This window comes from Drosophila persimilis, unplaced genomic scaffold (assembly GCF_003286085.1).
Source record: "Drosophila persimilis strain 14011-0111.01,24,50 unplaced genomic scaffold, DperRS2 tig00000191-arrow-pilon, whole genome shotgun sequence".
Lineage (NCBI taxonomy): Eukaryota > Metazoa > Arthropoda > Insecta > Diptera > Drosophilidae > Drosophila > Drosophila persimilis.
In genome coordinates this window covers 13,134,097-13,151,586 of record NW_020825298.1, presented here as the reverse complement: position 1 = coordinate 13,151,586, position 17,490 = coordinate 13,134,097, and the positions used below count along the sequence as shown (strand labels likewise).

Below are 17,490 nucleotides of genomic sequence, written 5' to 3'. Positions count from 1 at the left end.
TTGTCCGTGCCATAATAAAAGTTAGAGAACGAAAAAAAGGATAGAAAGAGAGCGCTAGAGCAGCGCGGGCTGCAGCTAAGCCGAGAACGAACGACAGGAACGATGAAGCGGATAGAGAGGCTAAATTCTTTCCGGTAAACAATGTTTACCCACAGTGGGCAGTGAAAATAAAGTAACAATAAACGAATTGAAACGCAAAGAAACAATAAAGGAATTAAAACACAAACTTTACCTCTCGAAATAACATTAAAAAAAAATAAAAAAAATTTAAATTCTTCAGACAAAATCTGTCCATGAAAAATAAATTATATAGAGCCCCGAATATATCAGAATAATCGTTTTGATATTAGAAACAAGTTCAACATTTTTTTTGACTAGTGTTGTCTATCAAAAGAGATGGGAAATTTATCAAAAAATGAAGGTTTAATTCTCAATTTTATGATGGTACATAGTGGATTAGTGTTCTTCTTCATAATGTTCATAATGCTCTTCCTCATAAATTAACTCCTTCCATTGTTCCACAGTATGTTCTCTTTCATCAACGCTATGATCGTACGGCTCTGGAGCAGGCTGTAATGGAAAAAGAAACCAAAAATATTAACATTTTTTTTTGTTCCAAAATATTTTTTAGGAACATTCCACGTGCTCAAACCTATTGTAAGACTACATAAAGTTACTTAGCTTAGAAATGTACCACAACCCTGATATTGAACGGCAAAGCCAGGATTAAGAACTAGAGATATGTGATGATCTGAATAAAATACGTCTCTTTCAGTAATTCTTACTTAGCAATGCCAATGTCGTTATTTTTGCATCATCAACTCGATATAAAAATACCCCCCAGACCAACGAGATTTTTTTAAATGTTCTTTAAATATTTCTTAACCTATGTATATATGTAGGTCCTTATCTGTGTAGCTTCGCAACTTCACCCAAAAAACAGATAAAACAGCGCTGCCGTAGATATAAGATAAATAATAATAGATAATACATACGAGGGATCTTTTTAATTATTTCAAAATCCAATTAATCCAATTACAAATTAAATATTTAATGTTCTCGTGCAGACTAAATTTAGAAGGATTTTTCTTTTAAATGCAGTTTATTTCAGAAGTTTCGCGTTCAAAAGCTATAAATCTAGTACGCTGAATTTGCCGAGGGGCCAACTGTTGAACGAACCTGAGCGCACGTTGTATCGCCTTCTCGTTTCGTTGAATATATAAATTAATTTAGAGCCACTCCAGTATTGTTGAAATTTGACCATTGAACATTCTTTATCGATCGAAATGAAAACTTAGCATTTTAAATTGAGAAATATGCACCGGACCCAAGTTTAACTTTCACAAAGTATTGTGAATTCGTATCGTTGCACCATGCACCAAAGCAGACTAAAACTTTGAAGACTTTTATTTTAAATACAATTTATTTCATGAAATTATCTTTGTAAGTTGAGATATACGCTGCACGCCCGCAGTTTGCCGTTAAGAGGACCAGGGGCTAGTCGGTTGTGCACCGATTGTCAAAATCATGATACTTTCTGGAAGAGTATTTTTAATTCATAAATGTATCAAAGAAAAATTTGTTTTGAATATTTATTTTAATTTTATTTAAAGGGCTATTATATATTTAAATACAAGTTGGATATTCTTATAATTCCTATAATAATTTAACAGTACAAGAAGAATATTTGTTTAGCTGGAGGTAATGTGACTGCCTAACACATGATATCTTCCATCTCTACCGTGTTCTATTATTAGTGTTATGTGCCTCGTAGTCCATAACTTCTTCATAAATTAACTCCTTCCATTGTTCCACAGTATGTTCTCTTTCATCAACGCTATGATCATACGGCTCTGGAGCAGGCTGTAATAGAAAAAAACCACAAACATTAAGAAAAAATCTTTGTTCAACTGTGCGTATTCAAAATATTTGTAAAACTGCATTAGATTTTGGGAACATTCCACCTATTCAAACTTGTTGTACGACTATTTAAAGTTACTTAGTTTAGAAATTTACTGCTGGTATGACACGGTAGAGCCAGGCCAATATAATGATTAGAATAAAATAGTCTCTTGCAGTAATTCTTACGGAGCATTAAATGCTGAAAATCTCAGATGTTTCTAGGTGTCGGTCATGCGATTCCTACTAGATTCCTAGATTCCTAGAAATTATGTGCATTCTTAGGCACTCTGAACCTCAGTAGATTATGCATATGTAGCTTTGTGTAGAATGTGGCGGCATTTATCTTTCAAGTTTAAGTACGTACGTTAGTCATAGTTCAAGTATGTTTTCTGATAGCTTCGCCAATCTGTTTTTTTTACGCGTGTATCGTTTTTTGTTTATTTGTATTTCTTAGACTAATATATAAAAGTGTAGCTCTGTTGCGCGGAATATAATTTTTGCATGCAACAGATTTGCAAAATGTTTTAAATCGGAATTTATTATCGAAACTATCAAGAAAACTATGTACATAACTTTACAAAACTAGGCAACTTTCTCCGGATTGTCTGAAAATAGTTGGTCTTAGCTCAGGGTGGTTGAGAACAACACGTAGTATTCTAGAAAATACCGTTTCCCTGTGTAAGTAGCAACTAACTATCAGTTTCTCACTCCGCATCTACGAACGAAAAGTTCTTGAATTATGGAACAGACGACTTGAACATGCCAAAGATTGATATCATTATTTTATGTCAACAGGAATTAGAAATTTATTGTTGTTTTGGTTTATATGGATAAATAAATGAATTGAATAAATGTATAAACATAAAACTTAAAACATCAGAAATTATACAAATTTTTTCTAGCTTACTAAAATTTGCTCTTTTTGATTTGACAGTCAATTCACAACCTTTTGAGATTTGCGATAATTAGAGCATGGCTTGGACTCTCCATACTTTGGTCTTTCTGTTACATTGTTGATATTCGAATTTCCGTTAAATTTACTAAATATACAAGCGCACAAAGCAAGAAATTTTTTGTATAATTTCTTGCACCAACTCATGCTTAATTGAATATCTGACTTTGATGTATTGCAATAATTTCAATGCCGGATTAAAATCAAAGATTTTAATGCTTTTCTGTAGCCAGGATATATGAAAATGTATCATTTAAATTCGATTTTATTTGGTAGAGGCATCAATTTGTGGATGAGCTTCCGAAACACTGTGGGTTGATGGTCGCCATCCCGACTAACCACTATGGAGGTGATAGGTTGTCCTCGGCGACGATTTCGCGCTCTCCAACCTCGAATTAAAATGTACACAACAAAAATAGTAACATAATTGCAGCACGATGGGACAATTAAATTTTGTAAAATCAAAAAATATATGCGGCTTATAGAAAAATGATGACGAGAAAGCAGAGGACTTATTCCAAGCTGTGGATCTCTAGTTTCAAGTGATGCTTATATAAAGCTACCAAGCAATCTAGAGAACACGATAAAAGAGATTCAGATTCAGATTACTTTTCTAAGAGCTCAAAGCGACGCAGAAAATATAAGCACTTGAACAATTTTTAAAATCTCCGGCGCATTAGACAAGATTAATTTCATTCACTTTAAAACTTTTTTTTAGAGGTTGCGAATTTTGTTTGCATTAGCCAAGTATCTTAAACATGGATGTATTGGACTTTTTTATTCTAAAAAGCTAATAAATGCAGCTATTAATCGTACTCCAATACTTTGTAGCCAAAGCTTATCGCGTGGGAAATATTAAACCTGCAAATTCAATTTGAATCATTTTTTGCGGTATCCTTTTTTTAAATGTTGACTTTTAAAACTCGGGACAAGGTGAACAAAAAGTGATTTCTTGTGTTTTCATAATTTGCAGCCGTTTAACGCCCTTTCAATTCCGCATTTGACCGTTGAAGCTCGTTAAGTACCTTCCAAAATCACATTTTATCTTTGGGAACTGGCACAAATACATTATTTTTAATAAAAACCGTTGTATGTTTAGTAACTGACTTTAACTTTAGTAGGTTTGGTCGAACGGCTTGATCAACATAATTAAGTCCAAGAACAAAAATTTGTATATTAATCAGACAGGCTACAGGTTTCACTTACAACTGCGTTTTCGTTTTTAGCCAAACGGTTTGATTTCGTTTTTACGTGTTTCCGGTTTCACAAATGTTTGTTATCAATACATTTCTTTTGATCTTCATTGCTGGCAAATAAAATACAGCATTCCAAAATTACATGACTTTTCATGTGTTTTGAAGTAAGACGACAAAAGTGCGCGATTTAAGAAGATCAAGAAACTTTATATCAAAGACCTGTGTATTTAACATGTCTGACGAGCTGTAGGTAACAGCATGCATATGGGAAATTAAATTGCCAATGCTCACGAGATTGATTTGTTCCACTTACATTTTGAAGCAAATGTTTCCGTTTGGAAAACGGAAAAGTCTTGCGTTTTGTGAAAACGGGAACACCAATTTTTGTAAAAGTGAAAACCGGAGTCTGCCTGATTAAGACCAAGCAAAAAAGGAAAGAATGAGCTTAAATAAAGGAAAATACGGTTTTGTTAAATTTTTATTAATAACAATTTTTTTATTCAAATATATGCAAAAGGAGATGGTTTATTTCTGAGTGTCAGTCGGTATATTTTATTAATAAATCCGCGGAAAATCTGCTAATAGCTGTATGATATTAGACTTTGTGATATTTTCTGAAAGTAGAGAGATAGCATGATACACAAAAAGCAAAATTAGTGTGCGTAACCGTCTCAAAACACGTTTCCTGGCTATCAGTCGAATAACTGAGGCACTGTTTGTTACAAAATTATGTTTTCCAATACACACAGCCAGCCAACAAGAAAACTTGGTTCTGAAAATTGTAACAATCGATTATGTCTGCCACAACGCTGCTCCCAGGTCAACTGGAAAGCCACCTGGAAATATATGTTTGCATGCTTTTCCTATAAGGCAGTCTCTGTTTTTGCAGCTAGTCAGTTAGCAAAGTCTAATGCCATATTGCTTTAACAGAATCGAACAAATTCGATTAATCTTGCTCTCAATCACATAATGACACGAGCCGAGTTACTACTGACTTTCGACACTCTGGTGAAGACGCTCACGCAATAGGCCAGAGTACATAATTGAGCACACATGTTACGGGCTCCCGGCGTGCCTGGGAGCCGCCTCTACCTAACCAAACCTATGAAATTGCCTAGAAGTGGAAGTGGAGATTACTGATCAGAATTTCAAAGTTCAATACAAGCAAATGTAATATACTTAAATTCTGTGACAAAAGCTCTCCCTCTTATAAAACATTAAAAAAAAAACCAGAGGATAGAAAAAAAGCCATAATTCAAAAAATAATGTTCTTCAGTGAAGTATCATAATTTTGAATGAAGGAATATACAGAAATGTAAGAAGTAAAATAGTGCGGTGTCTCAGGAGTCTGGATAAACCATTTGGTTACTATAGCTCTTATAGTCTCTGAGATCTAGGCGCTCATCGGGACGGACAGACACACATGGCTGTTGATGCTGATCAAGTATGTATATACTTTATTGGGTCGGCTTCTTCTGGGTGTTACACACATCCACTTTTCCAACAAATCGAATATACCCCTATACTCTTTTTAGTATCGGGTAAAAATAGGATTACAAAATTTAAATGACTTAAAAATAGAAAAAAAAAATTTTTAGCTTTAAATGCTAGTAGACTAATATTTTACTTTGATATTCTGTTGTTATACCGCGATTATTAGTGACCGGCGAGTCTACGATCCATGTAACCCACCCGTTCGGCACAAATGGATGGGTCAATAGAATACTGTGCGGATTTAACTTTTTACCTCGAGTCTACGAAAAATAAAGCTCTCCTTGAAACTGACATGCCAGCTGAAAAATAGCACGAAATCCAGGTTAGAAGACAAAAGCAAAAAATTGAATGAATTTAAATTTCGCAATGAACGAAACTAGCAGAATATGTATGTATTAGAGGTGCCATTTGGGGCCTTCACATTCACATATACATTACTTCTTACTATTTATTCATCATTACTTCTAAAGAATTATGTTATAATTTCATGTAAAGCACAATATACAAATGAATACTATCGATAGTTCGAACTGAAAAGAGTATAAACGGAGTGCATAAATATATTGTACAATTTAAATAAATCATAAGAAACTGAGTTCTGGGTATTATTATTACTAGTCGTAGTATTATTATAGTATGTTGTTCGACCAATCGTTCAAATGACAATTATATAAATTGAGTTAGGTTAAAAAGACCATTATCTCTATGAGGCTCGCTCGCGGGCCAAAGCCCCTCCTCTCCTAACCATAGGGTTCTTAAACAAATGAGTAAACAATAATATTAATATTTACGTGTAGAAAACGAAATTTGTTTTAACCAAAATATTTCAAGGAGCTTTAAATCAAATGTTTTTTTATTTTGTTTTACAGTTTATATCTCTGGTGAGGGTAATCAAAATTTACGCTTAATTATAAAAATAGTAAAGAGTATTAAATTAATAAGTAAAGAGTAAGAAATGAATTAAGTATATTGTAGTAGAAAAACCTTTTATGTTCTCGATCGGACTAGGAGTATTTACTGGCCAGTGAAATATTCTTTAACAGAAAATTTGAAAATCCAAATTTCGGTAAAATCATAATTATATATTATAAAAAAGTTAATAAAGTATTACTTACCAATCTTGATGGTGGAATAGAGCATATTCGTATTCGAATATAAGACCGGCAGTATGAAAAGATGTTCTTCAATAGATGGTATGAAATTTTCGTCAAATATTTTTTTTTGTATTTACCCAATGCATTTTGTCGTACCGATTGTTTTAGGCAGTGATTTCAATAAGTGCTCTGAGTTTTACATCCTACCATATGAATGTTTTTCCAATCATCTATGATTAAAAATTCGTGGAGTTTAGCCAAGCCTTTTCGGGCGCAATTTAATTTTTTATTAATCGTTGTTGGCGACGATAGTAATACCTTTTGAAGATGATGTCTTGCACTTCGGAAGCTTATTTCAGTACCTTCGAACTGAATAAATTAGCTTTTCATATATGTCCATCCGTTTTAAAGCTATTTATTTCAAAACAGAATCCTCATTGTCCTGGTCTCCTCCATTCTTCCTAAGGCGGAATTTTATTTTATCGCACTTTTCATTACACTATTCTTTATTAGGTCTATTGTAGAAAACTTGCTATATCCAACTTTGGTGCGAATACATCGACAGGACAAATTTCACTGCAACGCCATTGATTACACTCTCACTTCACACGATTAAAAAAACGAGTCATTAATTCACAACTAAATTAAAAAGCTATTTATGTTTGTAACTATCAGCCGTGCTTCGGCTATCGAAAATCGTAAAAAGTTAAGAATTGACTGTCAAAACACACAATAGCGTCTTCCGGTTTTTGCAAATCCAAATATTGCATACAACACATAAATAACGATTGGGAACTTTTTGAGCCTGTCCGCGGCTCTACTGTTATACCCGGTACACAGTTAGTACGTACATATTTGAGCTTATTTTCGTAATTGATGTAATTTTTGTAATTTGAAATAACAAGCCGAGCGCATCACCGTCAGTAACTAGTGCGTCAGTACGCGTCACCGATGAATACCCAAAAGAAATCGATATATAATCGATTCCAATAGTTCCGTCAATAAGCCGGGAGTTCTTTTATAATCTCGCAGACTTTTTGGCATACCCATTCTATAATGAAAAAACGCTTTCGCAAGGGCTTCTAGAAAACCCGACAGTAATGGAATTTCCGACTTCCTGTTTCGTGAATGTGGTGTCGCTTTTGTTGAACCTCTCAAGTCATATCAAAAATTAGATGCTACGAATTTGATCTCCAATTAAACCCAATTGCCAAATTTAGCAATACTTCAAAAATTCGAATATTAACCAAAGTCAGCATGGCTCTATACCGGGTAGATCCACGAGCACTAATCAGATGGTTTTCAGTAATTTTTTCACTGTCCCTCATAGTCCAGCTTCATCAGTTTGAATCAGTCTTGCCCGCTAGTTGGGTCAGATCGTATCTTGATAGCCTAGAGTATATATGTATATAGTATTTGGAAAGCATTCGGACCCATACTTGGCTACTTCCGGCCCTCCTTAGGGAGTGTACTAGTGTACTTGGTCCACTTCTGTTCGCGATACTTATTAATGACATGTCTATGTCTCGGCATTCAAGCATCTGAATATCAGCTTTTTACTGATGATCGTAAAATCTTCAGATCCATCAAAACCTTAAGCGACTATATCCATCCTCAACGTGATCTGGATGATCACATCCCTTTTAACATTAACAAATAACTCTTTGTCTTTGAAAACAGTATTTTTTCATGTGCTTCTTACCTTGATGGTAACGGATGATGTTAGCACTGTATTCGCGGGTACATTCCTGTAACTTTATTACGCAAATGAATTCATACAAACACTGTCCGAAAACTATTAAAATGTCTAAAACGGAACTAGTATCTCTTACTAGTAGTATTACTAGTACTTTACTACAAGACCCTGGCACTCCTTCTCCCAAAACTCAACGGGGAAATGTCTCAATAAACTCAATCGAGAAGCAGAGTTCTGTGTTGCTGATGGTCTTTGCACCACTCCTGCACCACTCCCATGAGAGAACCCCTTAGAATGAGAACACCAAGAAGTGGAAACGATACGCCTTTGAACACTCTAGAATTCTGATGAAACTCAAATATATCGACAAATATAACTCGCATCGTCCACATTTCTACTGATGACTCAAAGAAGGACGGCCGCGGGAGTCTTTTCTGAAAAGATAAACATCAGTCACTGTTTTAGACTCCCTTTTAGCAATGAGAGAGGCCACCTCGACAGAATACTGGCTAATAGTAACAAATGAAAACGGGCTGGGTTATCCCTAAAATGATTTCTGCCAAAGCTGCATGAGATGCGGCGGAAGAGGACACCACACAACACCTTTTCTGCCTTTTCAGATGTAAGCTTTCTTAGTTCTGTATTACTTGAGTATGCTACACCTAGTTTTAAGGAAGTTTCCAATTTACCCGTTGGCCCGGTACCCGTTTGTACCACAATTTGTATTAATTTTATCCGTAACAATGCCTAATAATGCATATGTACCTCTCTAAAATATAAAACAACAAGAAACTAGACTATGTTGCATATTTGCAACTGCTTTTTGCATTGAGTAATGGGGGTATTATTTTTGTGTAGATAATTTTTTGTAGTTCCACTGCGTTATTTGTGAAAATTGTATATGGGTGTCTACTCACAGCGTCTACTTCCTCAGCATCGTACCAGACATTTATATATTCATGTTTCAATGCCTTGTCTACAGATATCCGCTGTTCTGGGTCAATTACAAGCATTTTACTAAGGAGATCTCTGGCGTCTGCAGCTTTCCTTCGACTGTTCTGATTATTATCATTTGGAAATAATGCATCGGGAAAGAGTCTATCAAATGAATATCCAGTGTACCGAGGACGATTTTCCACATAATTTCGTACAGTTGGTTGTAACCGTTGCATAAATGATGGAGATGGTGTGCCTAATTGCTCTAAAATGACAAAGAACATTTTAATTGTCAATAACTGGAAGACAATTTTGTGCATGACCAAAATTTACCAATAATTTTATTCCACTGATCTATATGATCTGTTCCAGGAAAGAGTACCCCACCTCGTATCATTTCACCCATAATGCACCCGACGGACCATATATCAACGTTCTCAGTATAGCCCATTCCCAAAATGACTTCTGGTGCCCTGTAGTAGCGTGTTACAACATACGGAGTCATCATGAAGGTAGTTCCTGCAGTGCGTGCAAGTCCAAAGTCTAAAATTTTTAGAGTACAGTCGGCCTTCACCACTATATTGGATGGTTTTAAGTCCTGTGGAACATATGAGTTTAAAAAATAAATATTCATTTAATATACATTGGAAATGTGTAACAGGTTCCCTAATTTAAAATAAAAGTGGAGTCTCCAAAAAAAAAAAAATATATATATATATAGTTCTGAAATTGTTATTAAATTAGAGGAAATAAAACCCGAGTTTTCTGTGGACTTGGGGGAAAGAAAAACCCTATGTACCATGGCATAAAAAAAACAATAATTCATTTAAGTAATAAATAAAATGGAGTAAAGTGGAGCCACAAATCTGTCAGGTAAAGGAGGTTTTCTTAGCTGCTGACTAGAACTTCTTTAAAAAATTATATTTTCGTCCGTTTTCTCAGAAAGATCAATACTTATGTTTATATTTATCCTCGTCTTATCTTTATACTCTCTAAATTAAACATATATATATATATTTATATACTTTACTCTATGTATAATTCCAGCTGAATGCAAATGTTTTATTCCGCACAACATTTGATATAGCAAATATGACATTCTGTCATGATCCAAGTCCATTTGAATGACTTGGCAGAGATTAGCGTCCATTAGCTCCATGACAAGGTAAACGTCTTGAAAATCCTCTAAATTTCGTTGCGGAGTAAAAGCATTAAGCAAGCCAATAATCTAATGGGAAAATTATTTTTTACAGAATTTTAGGGAAATTTCTGAAGTTGTTGTATTTACGTTTTTATGGTTTACAAGCTTCATTAGCTTGAATTCTCTATATGCTCTCTTGGCATGGGTTACATTTTGGAATGGTCGCGATAACTTCTTGATGGCCACGTTTTGCTCAGTGACAGTGTCGTAAGCAGCACTAGAAAAAATATTAATTTGTATTACACATCAAGCAATATATTTTTAAGATTACTAAAAAGACAATATAAACCAAATCTCGACACTCTGAAGTTTAGAGCCCAAAATATTCATCGACCAGCCTTATGTTTACTCTCCTGTAATGCAGTAGTTCGTTTTTGTAGAGACGATATTGCTATTATTTAATATGGATGAGTGAACTATGTGCTGTGGCATCCATTGGTCTTTCAGACGTTAGAGCTCCTAGAGCTGCCATTTCTGCCAGCTACTTTCATGATGGGTCAAGGCTAAAAACTAGAGACTATTTTCAGGCAACTACATAGCACCAGCTATGTATTTATCAAATGAAGGACAGTTGCTCAAGACGCTGCAAAAGCTGCAGGTCTACACAGCAAGAATGATGAGAAACGCCTGATGTCGACTAATCAGAGGCCCTCATCATCTTCAGGCTGTCAAGGTCAACCCAAACCAACTCACATGTCTGTTCCGGCCATCAGCTATTAAATCATCCTAATAATCTTAAAAGATTACATCTATTTGTCTCGATTTGTATGAGACCAATTAGCAACCAGAACAATGTAAATGCTGTCGTCCGGCAGCGCTACTGCGCTCTCCCTGCTAATCTCTGTCTTCATTTGTTGCCTATCGACATAAATAGTTAAAAAAAAAGCTTGGAAACTCAATAATTGGATACGTTGAGGTATCTCGAACTTTCCTGGGTAAACTGGAGTGACCAGACACAAGACCTCAAAATATACAACGACGCCTCCAAAATGAAAGGAGGTGTAGGAGAGGGAGAGTACTGTGCAGACCTCAGATAAAGCTGTCAACTAGACCACGGAAGTGGAAGTCGCAGTTAGGAAAGCAGCACAGGTAGAACGACTCAAGACGTGGTCAATATTGTGGCAAGCTGGGAAACTCTAGACATCTTTAGCACGTATAAGTAGGTACGGATCTATTCGCAGCCACCAAGACATCAAAGGAAACAGGATGCAGAACATCGAAGTCAATATGTAAGAAGTTCAGTAGAAAAAAAAGTTATTATTAGACGTTTCATAGAAAAACTCCATACTGTGGGGTGGGAGTGAGAGCACACACGGACCATTGTCTGGCTCCAGGGCACGCAGTCAAACTATGCATCACCAAGCACAGAAGATACAGAAACCCTGGAACATCTTATCGACATCTACTCGGCTCCCTCGCGAGCAATAAAATGATCCGTTTTTACCTCCTTATTATTGTACTTCGCTAATCCACATTCTACCTTATGGATCTTTTGACCTGTCCTGACAGACCGACGGACAGGAAGACATAGCTATATCGATTCGGCGATTGATGCTGATAAAGAATATATGTAATATATGGGTTCGGAAACACGATAAAACTTATATATCTTTAAACTCTTTGAGTTCCAGCTATAACAAAATTTCTTTTAATTGAATTGTCTTCAAAATATTGTAATATTATTGTAATTATTATCATGAATGCAAAGATGGATCTGCAAAGGTATTCAAATCTTGCCTGTTTCAATTTATTCAAATCAACTTACCATACTATTCCTTGGGCACCAGATCCTATGGGCCTTAGGTTAATGTAGCGACTATGGATAGTAAAATTGGTATCCCCTACTTCTACGGTATAGTGTTGGTGTTGAGCTGCCATTTTAATTTGCATATATCTATGTGACTCCTTTCAATATTAATTGGTGAACAGATCAGCCTAAAAAAAGAACTGGCGTTAATGATATGATTATATTTGCATACAAGTTTTTGGGATAAATCAATCATGTTACAGTTAAATACAAAAAAAAATAAAATAAGGAAAAGCAGCTATGAATCGGCCCCAAACATAAACGTCCAGATATACAGGTCATATCTATTAGCCATGCTCCGGTTTCCGATTTCAGAAAAATTCGTGCGAATTGAAATTTGTGGGCTCTGGTTTTCGCAATGTTCTGCTATAGAAAGTGTTTAATTCCAAAATTGTGTTGTGAAATTTAACTTGATAAAAATCAGTTTTTCTTTCAGAAAATTTAAATATATTCATTAAATATGCCATCGTTTTAGTAATCACATTATGTACAAAAGACAACGATAAATTCGTGAATTAAGTAACAGACGACATATATATGTGTATGTAACCGATGCCAACGATTGATATTGATTTATCTGTCAATTTGTTGTTTTAGTTACTTGGGTGAATTGCGGTGTACACGAAAATAAATTTACAGTTACTTAAATACTAACTTAAAATAACAGCAAATATTTTTATATTAACCAGCCCAGTAACATTATTACAATCCGATGTAATCCAGATTCGGCAATCTGCTAGATATGGTCATTCTCCATGAGTCGGCTATTGATTCTGATCAATAATATATACTTTATGGGGTCGGAAAATCTTACTTCTGGGAGTTACACACATCAACTTTCCGGACAAATCTGATATACCCCTATACTCTTTGAGGACCGGTTATCAAAGATGTTGGTTGAGCGTTATTTGGGAGTTATGCTCATGAGTCAAGACTGACATGACTCAAATAGTGGCTTTTCGACAAAGTCTACACACTAATTCTGTATTGCAGCCTATGTTAGCATTAGAGTGCGACTATAGGGCCATATGTAAATTATAAACAATTTTTGCGATTGAGGGTGTTTGAACCCTAAAGGCTCCAGAGAACATCATACTTCAAGAAGGGGGTTGACAGAGAGCAACCCTCGTCGTGGTACACATACATACATAGTGCAAATGTAAAAAGCTTTTCCCCAAAATAATATGCAATTTTGTGGAGTCGAGGTTTTAAAAAAAATTTATTTAGGTCAATTTTTGCATTATGGGAATCTGCTAATACACTCAGACAGAACTCTGCCTATTTTGTAACTTCTCAAGCAGTTTTGACGTCACAACTGCATTAAAATGTTATTGTTTGAATTGGATACAAACATATTCGCCGAGTACAACAAATGTACATGTGTAAATAAGAAAAAAGAACTGATTTCTCACAAACATATTTTTTCTATGCATTCGCTTTTATTTTGAGCTTTATGGATTGAACTAACATTTTAAATAAACGTATATATGTACATGCATACATACATATGTACGTATACATGTATTTCTTCAAACAAAAAATCGATGAAATGTCTTTTGAACACATCTGTTTAATACAGAAGGGTGATGTTGCAAGTATGTATACCTTGTCTTGAAGAAAATCAGGGGAACCTCTCTTGAATTATTATATTCTAATATAACGTTTTGGATACACATCCCTATGTACATAGATACATACAAGAAATAAATAAATACGCTCACATTTGTAGATAATCAAATAGACACACTTTATCTCAATAGTAAATACAATAATAACTTACCAGCACAAATTTTTTTTAATATTTGTAGGATAACACTTAACTCACACATTTAAAAACATATAACATTTAAACACTAAAACTTTAAATCTTAAGGAAATTATAAATCGATTTTATTTTATGATGTAATATATATATACACCGGCGCTCCTCTTTTTAATACTACCGTTAAATTATGTGTTGATAAAATTATATCAAACCGAAAACTTGCATTTGTGTAAGTACATCTCAAAATATATGGATGTAGCTTTTTTTTTTGTAAAGTTTCGTTCCAATGTTTTTATGAACGGTGTGACCAGATTTGTATCCAAATAACTGGAACACTTCATTCCACATTCCTATGCTCAGCTCATGATATATTTTTAGTTTTTTTTTTAAGTCTCATCCGTAGATAAGTTATAAGCTCTTGATTCTCTTATTCTCCATCGACGGAACAATCAATTCAGTTATTCACTTGACTAATGCCTGCTATTAGCCGATCAAACCTTAGATGACATATAGGTCATGCAATAAGTAGTCAGTAATTGCTCAGGATATACTTGAAGTTCAAAAGAAGTTCTTAAGATAGTTCAAAAAGTAAAGTCATTTAGTACAATCGTATATGTATGGCTTTATTATAGCCAATAAAATCGCCATGTTTTTATTTCAACTTGTGAAATTTCACAATTTCAGACCAAAACTTTTTTATGCTCATCAGCTGTTTTTGTTGATGGAGAGTGGATGGTGCCAATAGGAATCGGAGTTTCACATTTGCCGAAAAATCCCATCGTTTCCCAGAGATAAGCTGAGCAGAAATAGGCTATTAATTAATTTCATAGACCTCAAACTTTGACTTCTTCTCTAAACGATATATCATGAATGACCATCCATCTATCGCACATTTCTAAAACCATCGATAGAATCGATTCTATCGATGGTCTCGCATCCCTAGTATGAGGGTTTTAAAACATAACACACATATATCTCACTCAAAATGGACCCTTTAATTGTTCATGCAACTGATAAAAGTAATGCGACTGATAAAAGTAATGCAGCTGATAAAAGTAATGCCAATTTAAGACGCGATCTTCGCAGAAAAAAAATATTGGATGATGCTAAAATACGTCTTGAAAAATTGAATGGCAGAGCTGCTTCACGTGAAACGGATCTTTTCGGTAATTGTTTATACATAGTTCATGACCATAAATATATATGCGACCCATAATACAAAGTGACTTCCACCTGCTCCAGACAGATATCGTCATATTATTTTTGTTGCAGGGTTTTATAATTATACATATTTTACATATTACGTGCCCGGTACTCCATGAGTGTTGGGTATTCTAGATTTTTGTAAATGTACAAATGTAACATCCAGAAGACAGCGCTTTCGACATAAATTCATCTTCAGCATCTCGAGATTACTATCCAAACACGCTGTCTGAGGCTGGAAAGGTGCTCGTGGGCCGGCACGAAAATTTGTTTTATTCAAATATCGAACATAAGTCAGCACAACCTGCTAGAGTTTTTTCAATAACAAAAAAAAAAAAAACTTCATATGACAGTCGGCTCCCAAATCGCAACGATGAAAAGGAGCACCAAGTCCCCGCCTCTTCATGCATAAAAAGATTCAATCGCTGAAGACGGGCCCATCCTGTTGCTTTTACGAACCGTTTTAATATCTTCCTGATACTCACTTTTTTTATTACATTTTTTTTTGAAAAGTTTCGTATTCTACTGATGACGGAAGTACTTCCACGATTCCTCGACGTCACAACCTCTTCAAACTAGGTCTGCTGGATCTGTTTTGTTGGCACATGCCGCCACGTAGCGTCACCTGACCACTCTTGAATCTCCGCTCTCGTGCTCTCGGGTGCGGTTACCTCATGATATATTTTATACAATGTATTTTATATGTCGTTTGTTATCACTGTTCGCAAAAGGGACGGACCTGGCTGTTTGCCAAACAAAAATTTCATTAAAATCGATCGCATCGTTTGGGAGATATTTTTATATTCGATTTTAGTTTTTCTTTCCTTTTTTACATTCGTCTCGTTTTGTTATATACCAACATCAGCCGTTTTATCCCGTCGGAGGGCGCACACATTGCACGAAGAAAAGTGTGTGTGAAAGAGGCAGAGAATGAGTAAGCGCGTGAAAGGCGTTGTGCAGCCACTGAAATTTCATTTGCTCTTTTTAGCTATAATATTGATCCGACCTGATTCAGATTCTGCAGTCTGGTAGATATGGTCTTCTGCGATTTTCGCATGTCTTCAAAATTGTGGTTGCCGCAGATTTTTGTACTTTGTAGGGACGGAAAAATATAACAAACAAACTCTAGAGCTTTAGCTCTAGCTTTAATAGTCTCTGAGATCTAGGCGCTCATCGCGACGGACAGACAGCTATGTCTATATCGACTCGGCCATTGATGCTAATCAAGAATATATATACTTTATGGGATTGGAAACGGTTGCTTCTGGGCGTTGCACGCATCCATTTTCCCATCAAATCTATACTCTTTTTGAGTATCGGGTATAACCAAAGTGCCAACAACGGGTAATTCGTCATATCATGCGCGAGAGGCGGGGGATGGGGCAGGGACGCAAATAATAATGTTCATTTCGACTTTTTCTTTCAGACGATGGAACACCAACTGTACTATATTCCGATCCAGAGGTTGAACCAAGTATCCCAAGTGGACGTATTTTTTTACCGGATGCTAAATCTTCAAAAACCGGCAAAACAAATTTGATAATAAAAAGAAAAGGTCATATTTTTTTAGCATCTTGCTTGGGATACTTATTAGCTTTTTACACAGAAGGCAGTTTTTTTTTGCCGTTCATTTTTTGTACATCTTTGGAATTAGTGTTTGGCAAATATCTAAATCGAAATAACATGTCACATAACATGTCGTTTTTTCTGTTGTCTTTGGGTACAAACTTTAGCACCAAAATTCAGCAGTTCAGCCATGTTTTAACAATTCTTCAATCTATCTTAGCTAATCTTGCAGTAACTGTTTGTATTTTATGTACGGTCAGTTTTTTGTTATTTCCATTTATGGAAAATATTATTTTTTTAAATAAAGTAAAATGAACTACCAATTTGTTATTGTTACTTGGCACCGTTGCACGGGGGGTGAAATAGCCAATATAGCATATAAAAACTAATATCGTCGAGTGTAAAAAAGATATCGTCTACCTGGTTTTTCCTATATTTTTATTTTATTTATTTATTTATACCCTATACTGAAAGAGTATAGGGGTTTATTCGATATGGGGTGGAAATAATCAGCGATCTTGATCAGAATTAATTAATACCTGATATAGTCATGTCTGTCTGTCCTTCATAAGCGCCTAGAAATCAGAGCTAGAGAATCCATATTTTGTATCCGGTCTCCTGTGATATCATACTGATTCAAATTTGTTTCAAAATTTCGCCACGCCACAATTTGAAAAT

The 17,490-nt window shown here is 35.1% G+C and overlaps 2 protein-coding genes across 3 annotated transcripts; one reads left to right on the top strand and one right to left on the bottom strand.

Moving 5' to 3' along the window:
- Window positions 1–404: 404 nt before the first annotated feature.
- On the bottom strand, window positions 405–12,406 carry LOC6589301 (stress-activated protein kinase JNK). 2 transcript variants are annotated; one of them, XM_026988585.1, is made up of 6 exons: window positions 12,237–12,406; window positions 10,559–10,688; window positions 10,301–10,498; window positions 9,604–9,868; window positions 9,252–9,535; window positions 405–570 (listed from the first exon to the last, which is right to left on the bottom strand). In XM_026988585.1, the coding sequence occupies exons 1-6, from the start codon at window positions 12,359–12,361 to the stop codon at window positions 457–459; spliced, it is 1,116 nt and encodes a 371-aa protein (XP_026844386.1). In that variant the 5' UTR covers window positions 12,362–12,406; the 3' UTR covers window positions 405–456. The 2 variants fall into 2 exon arrangements, with proteins under 2 accessions (XP_026844386.1, XP_002014392.2); XM_002014356.2 differs by lacking the exon at window positions 405–570 and adding an exon at window positions 1,596–1,863 and having other exon boundaries at window positions 12,237–12,405.
- Window positions 12,407–15,028: 2,622 nt separating this feature from the next.
- LOC6589302 lies at window positions 15,029–17,135 on the top strand. Its single transcript, XM_002014357.2, has 2 exons — window positions 15,029–15,209; window positions 16,673–17,135. The coding sequence occupies exons 1-2, from the start codon at window positions 15,029–15,031 to the stop codon at window positions 17,125–17,127; spliced, it is 636 nt and encodes a 211-aa protein (XP_002014393.1). The 3' UTR covers window positions 17,128–17,135.
- Window positions 17,136–17,490: the final 355 nt, after the last annotated feature.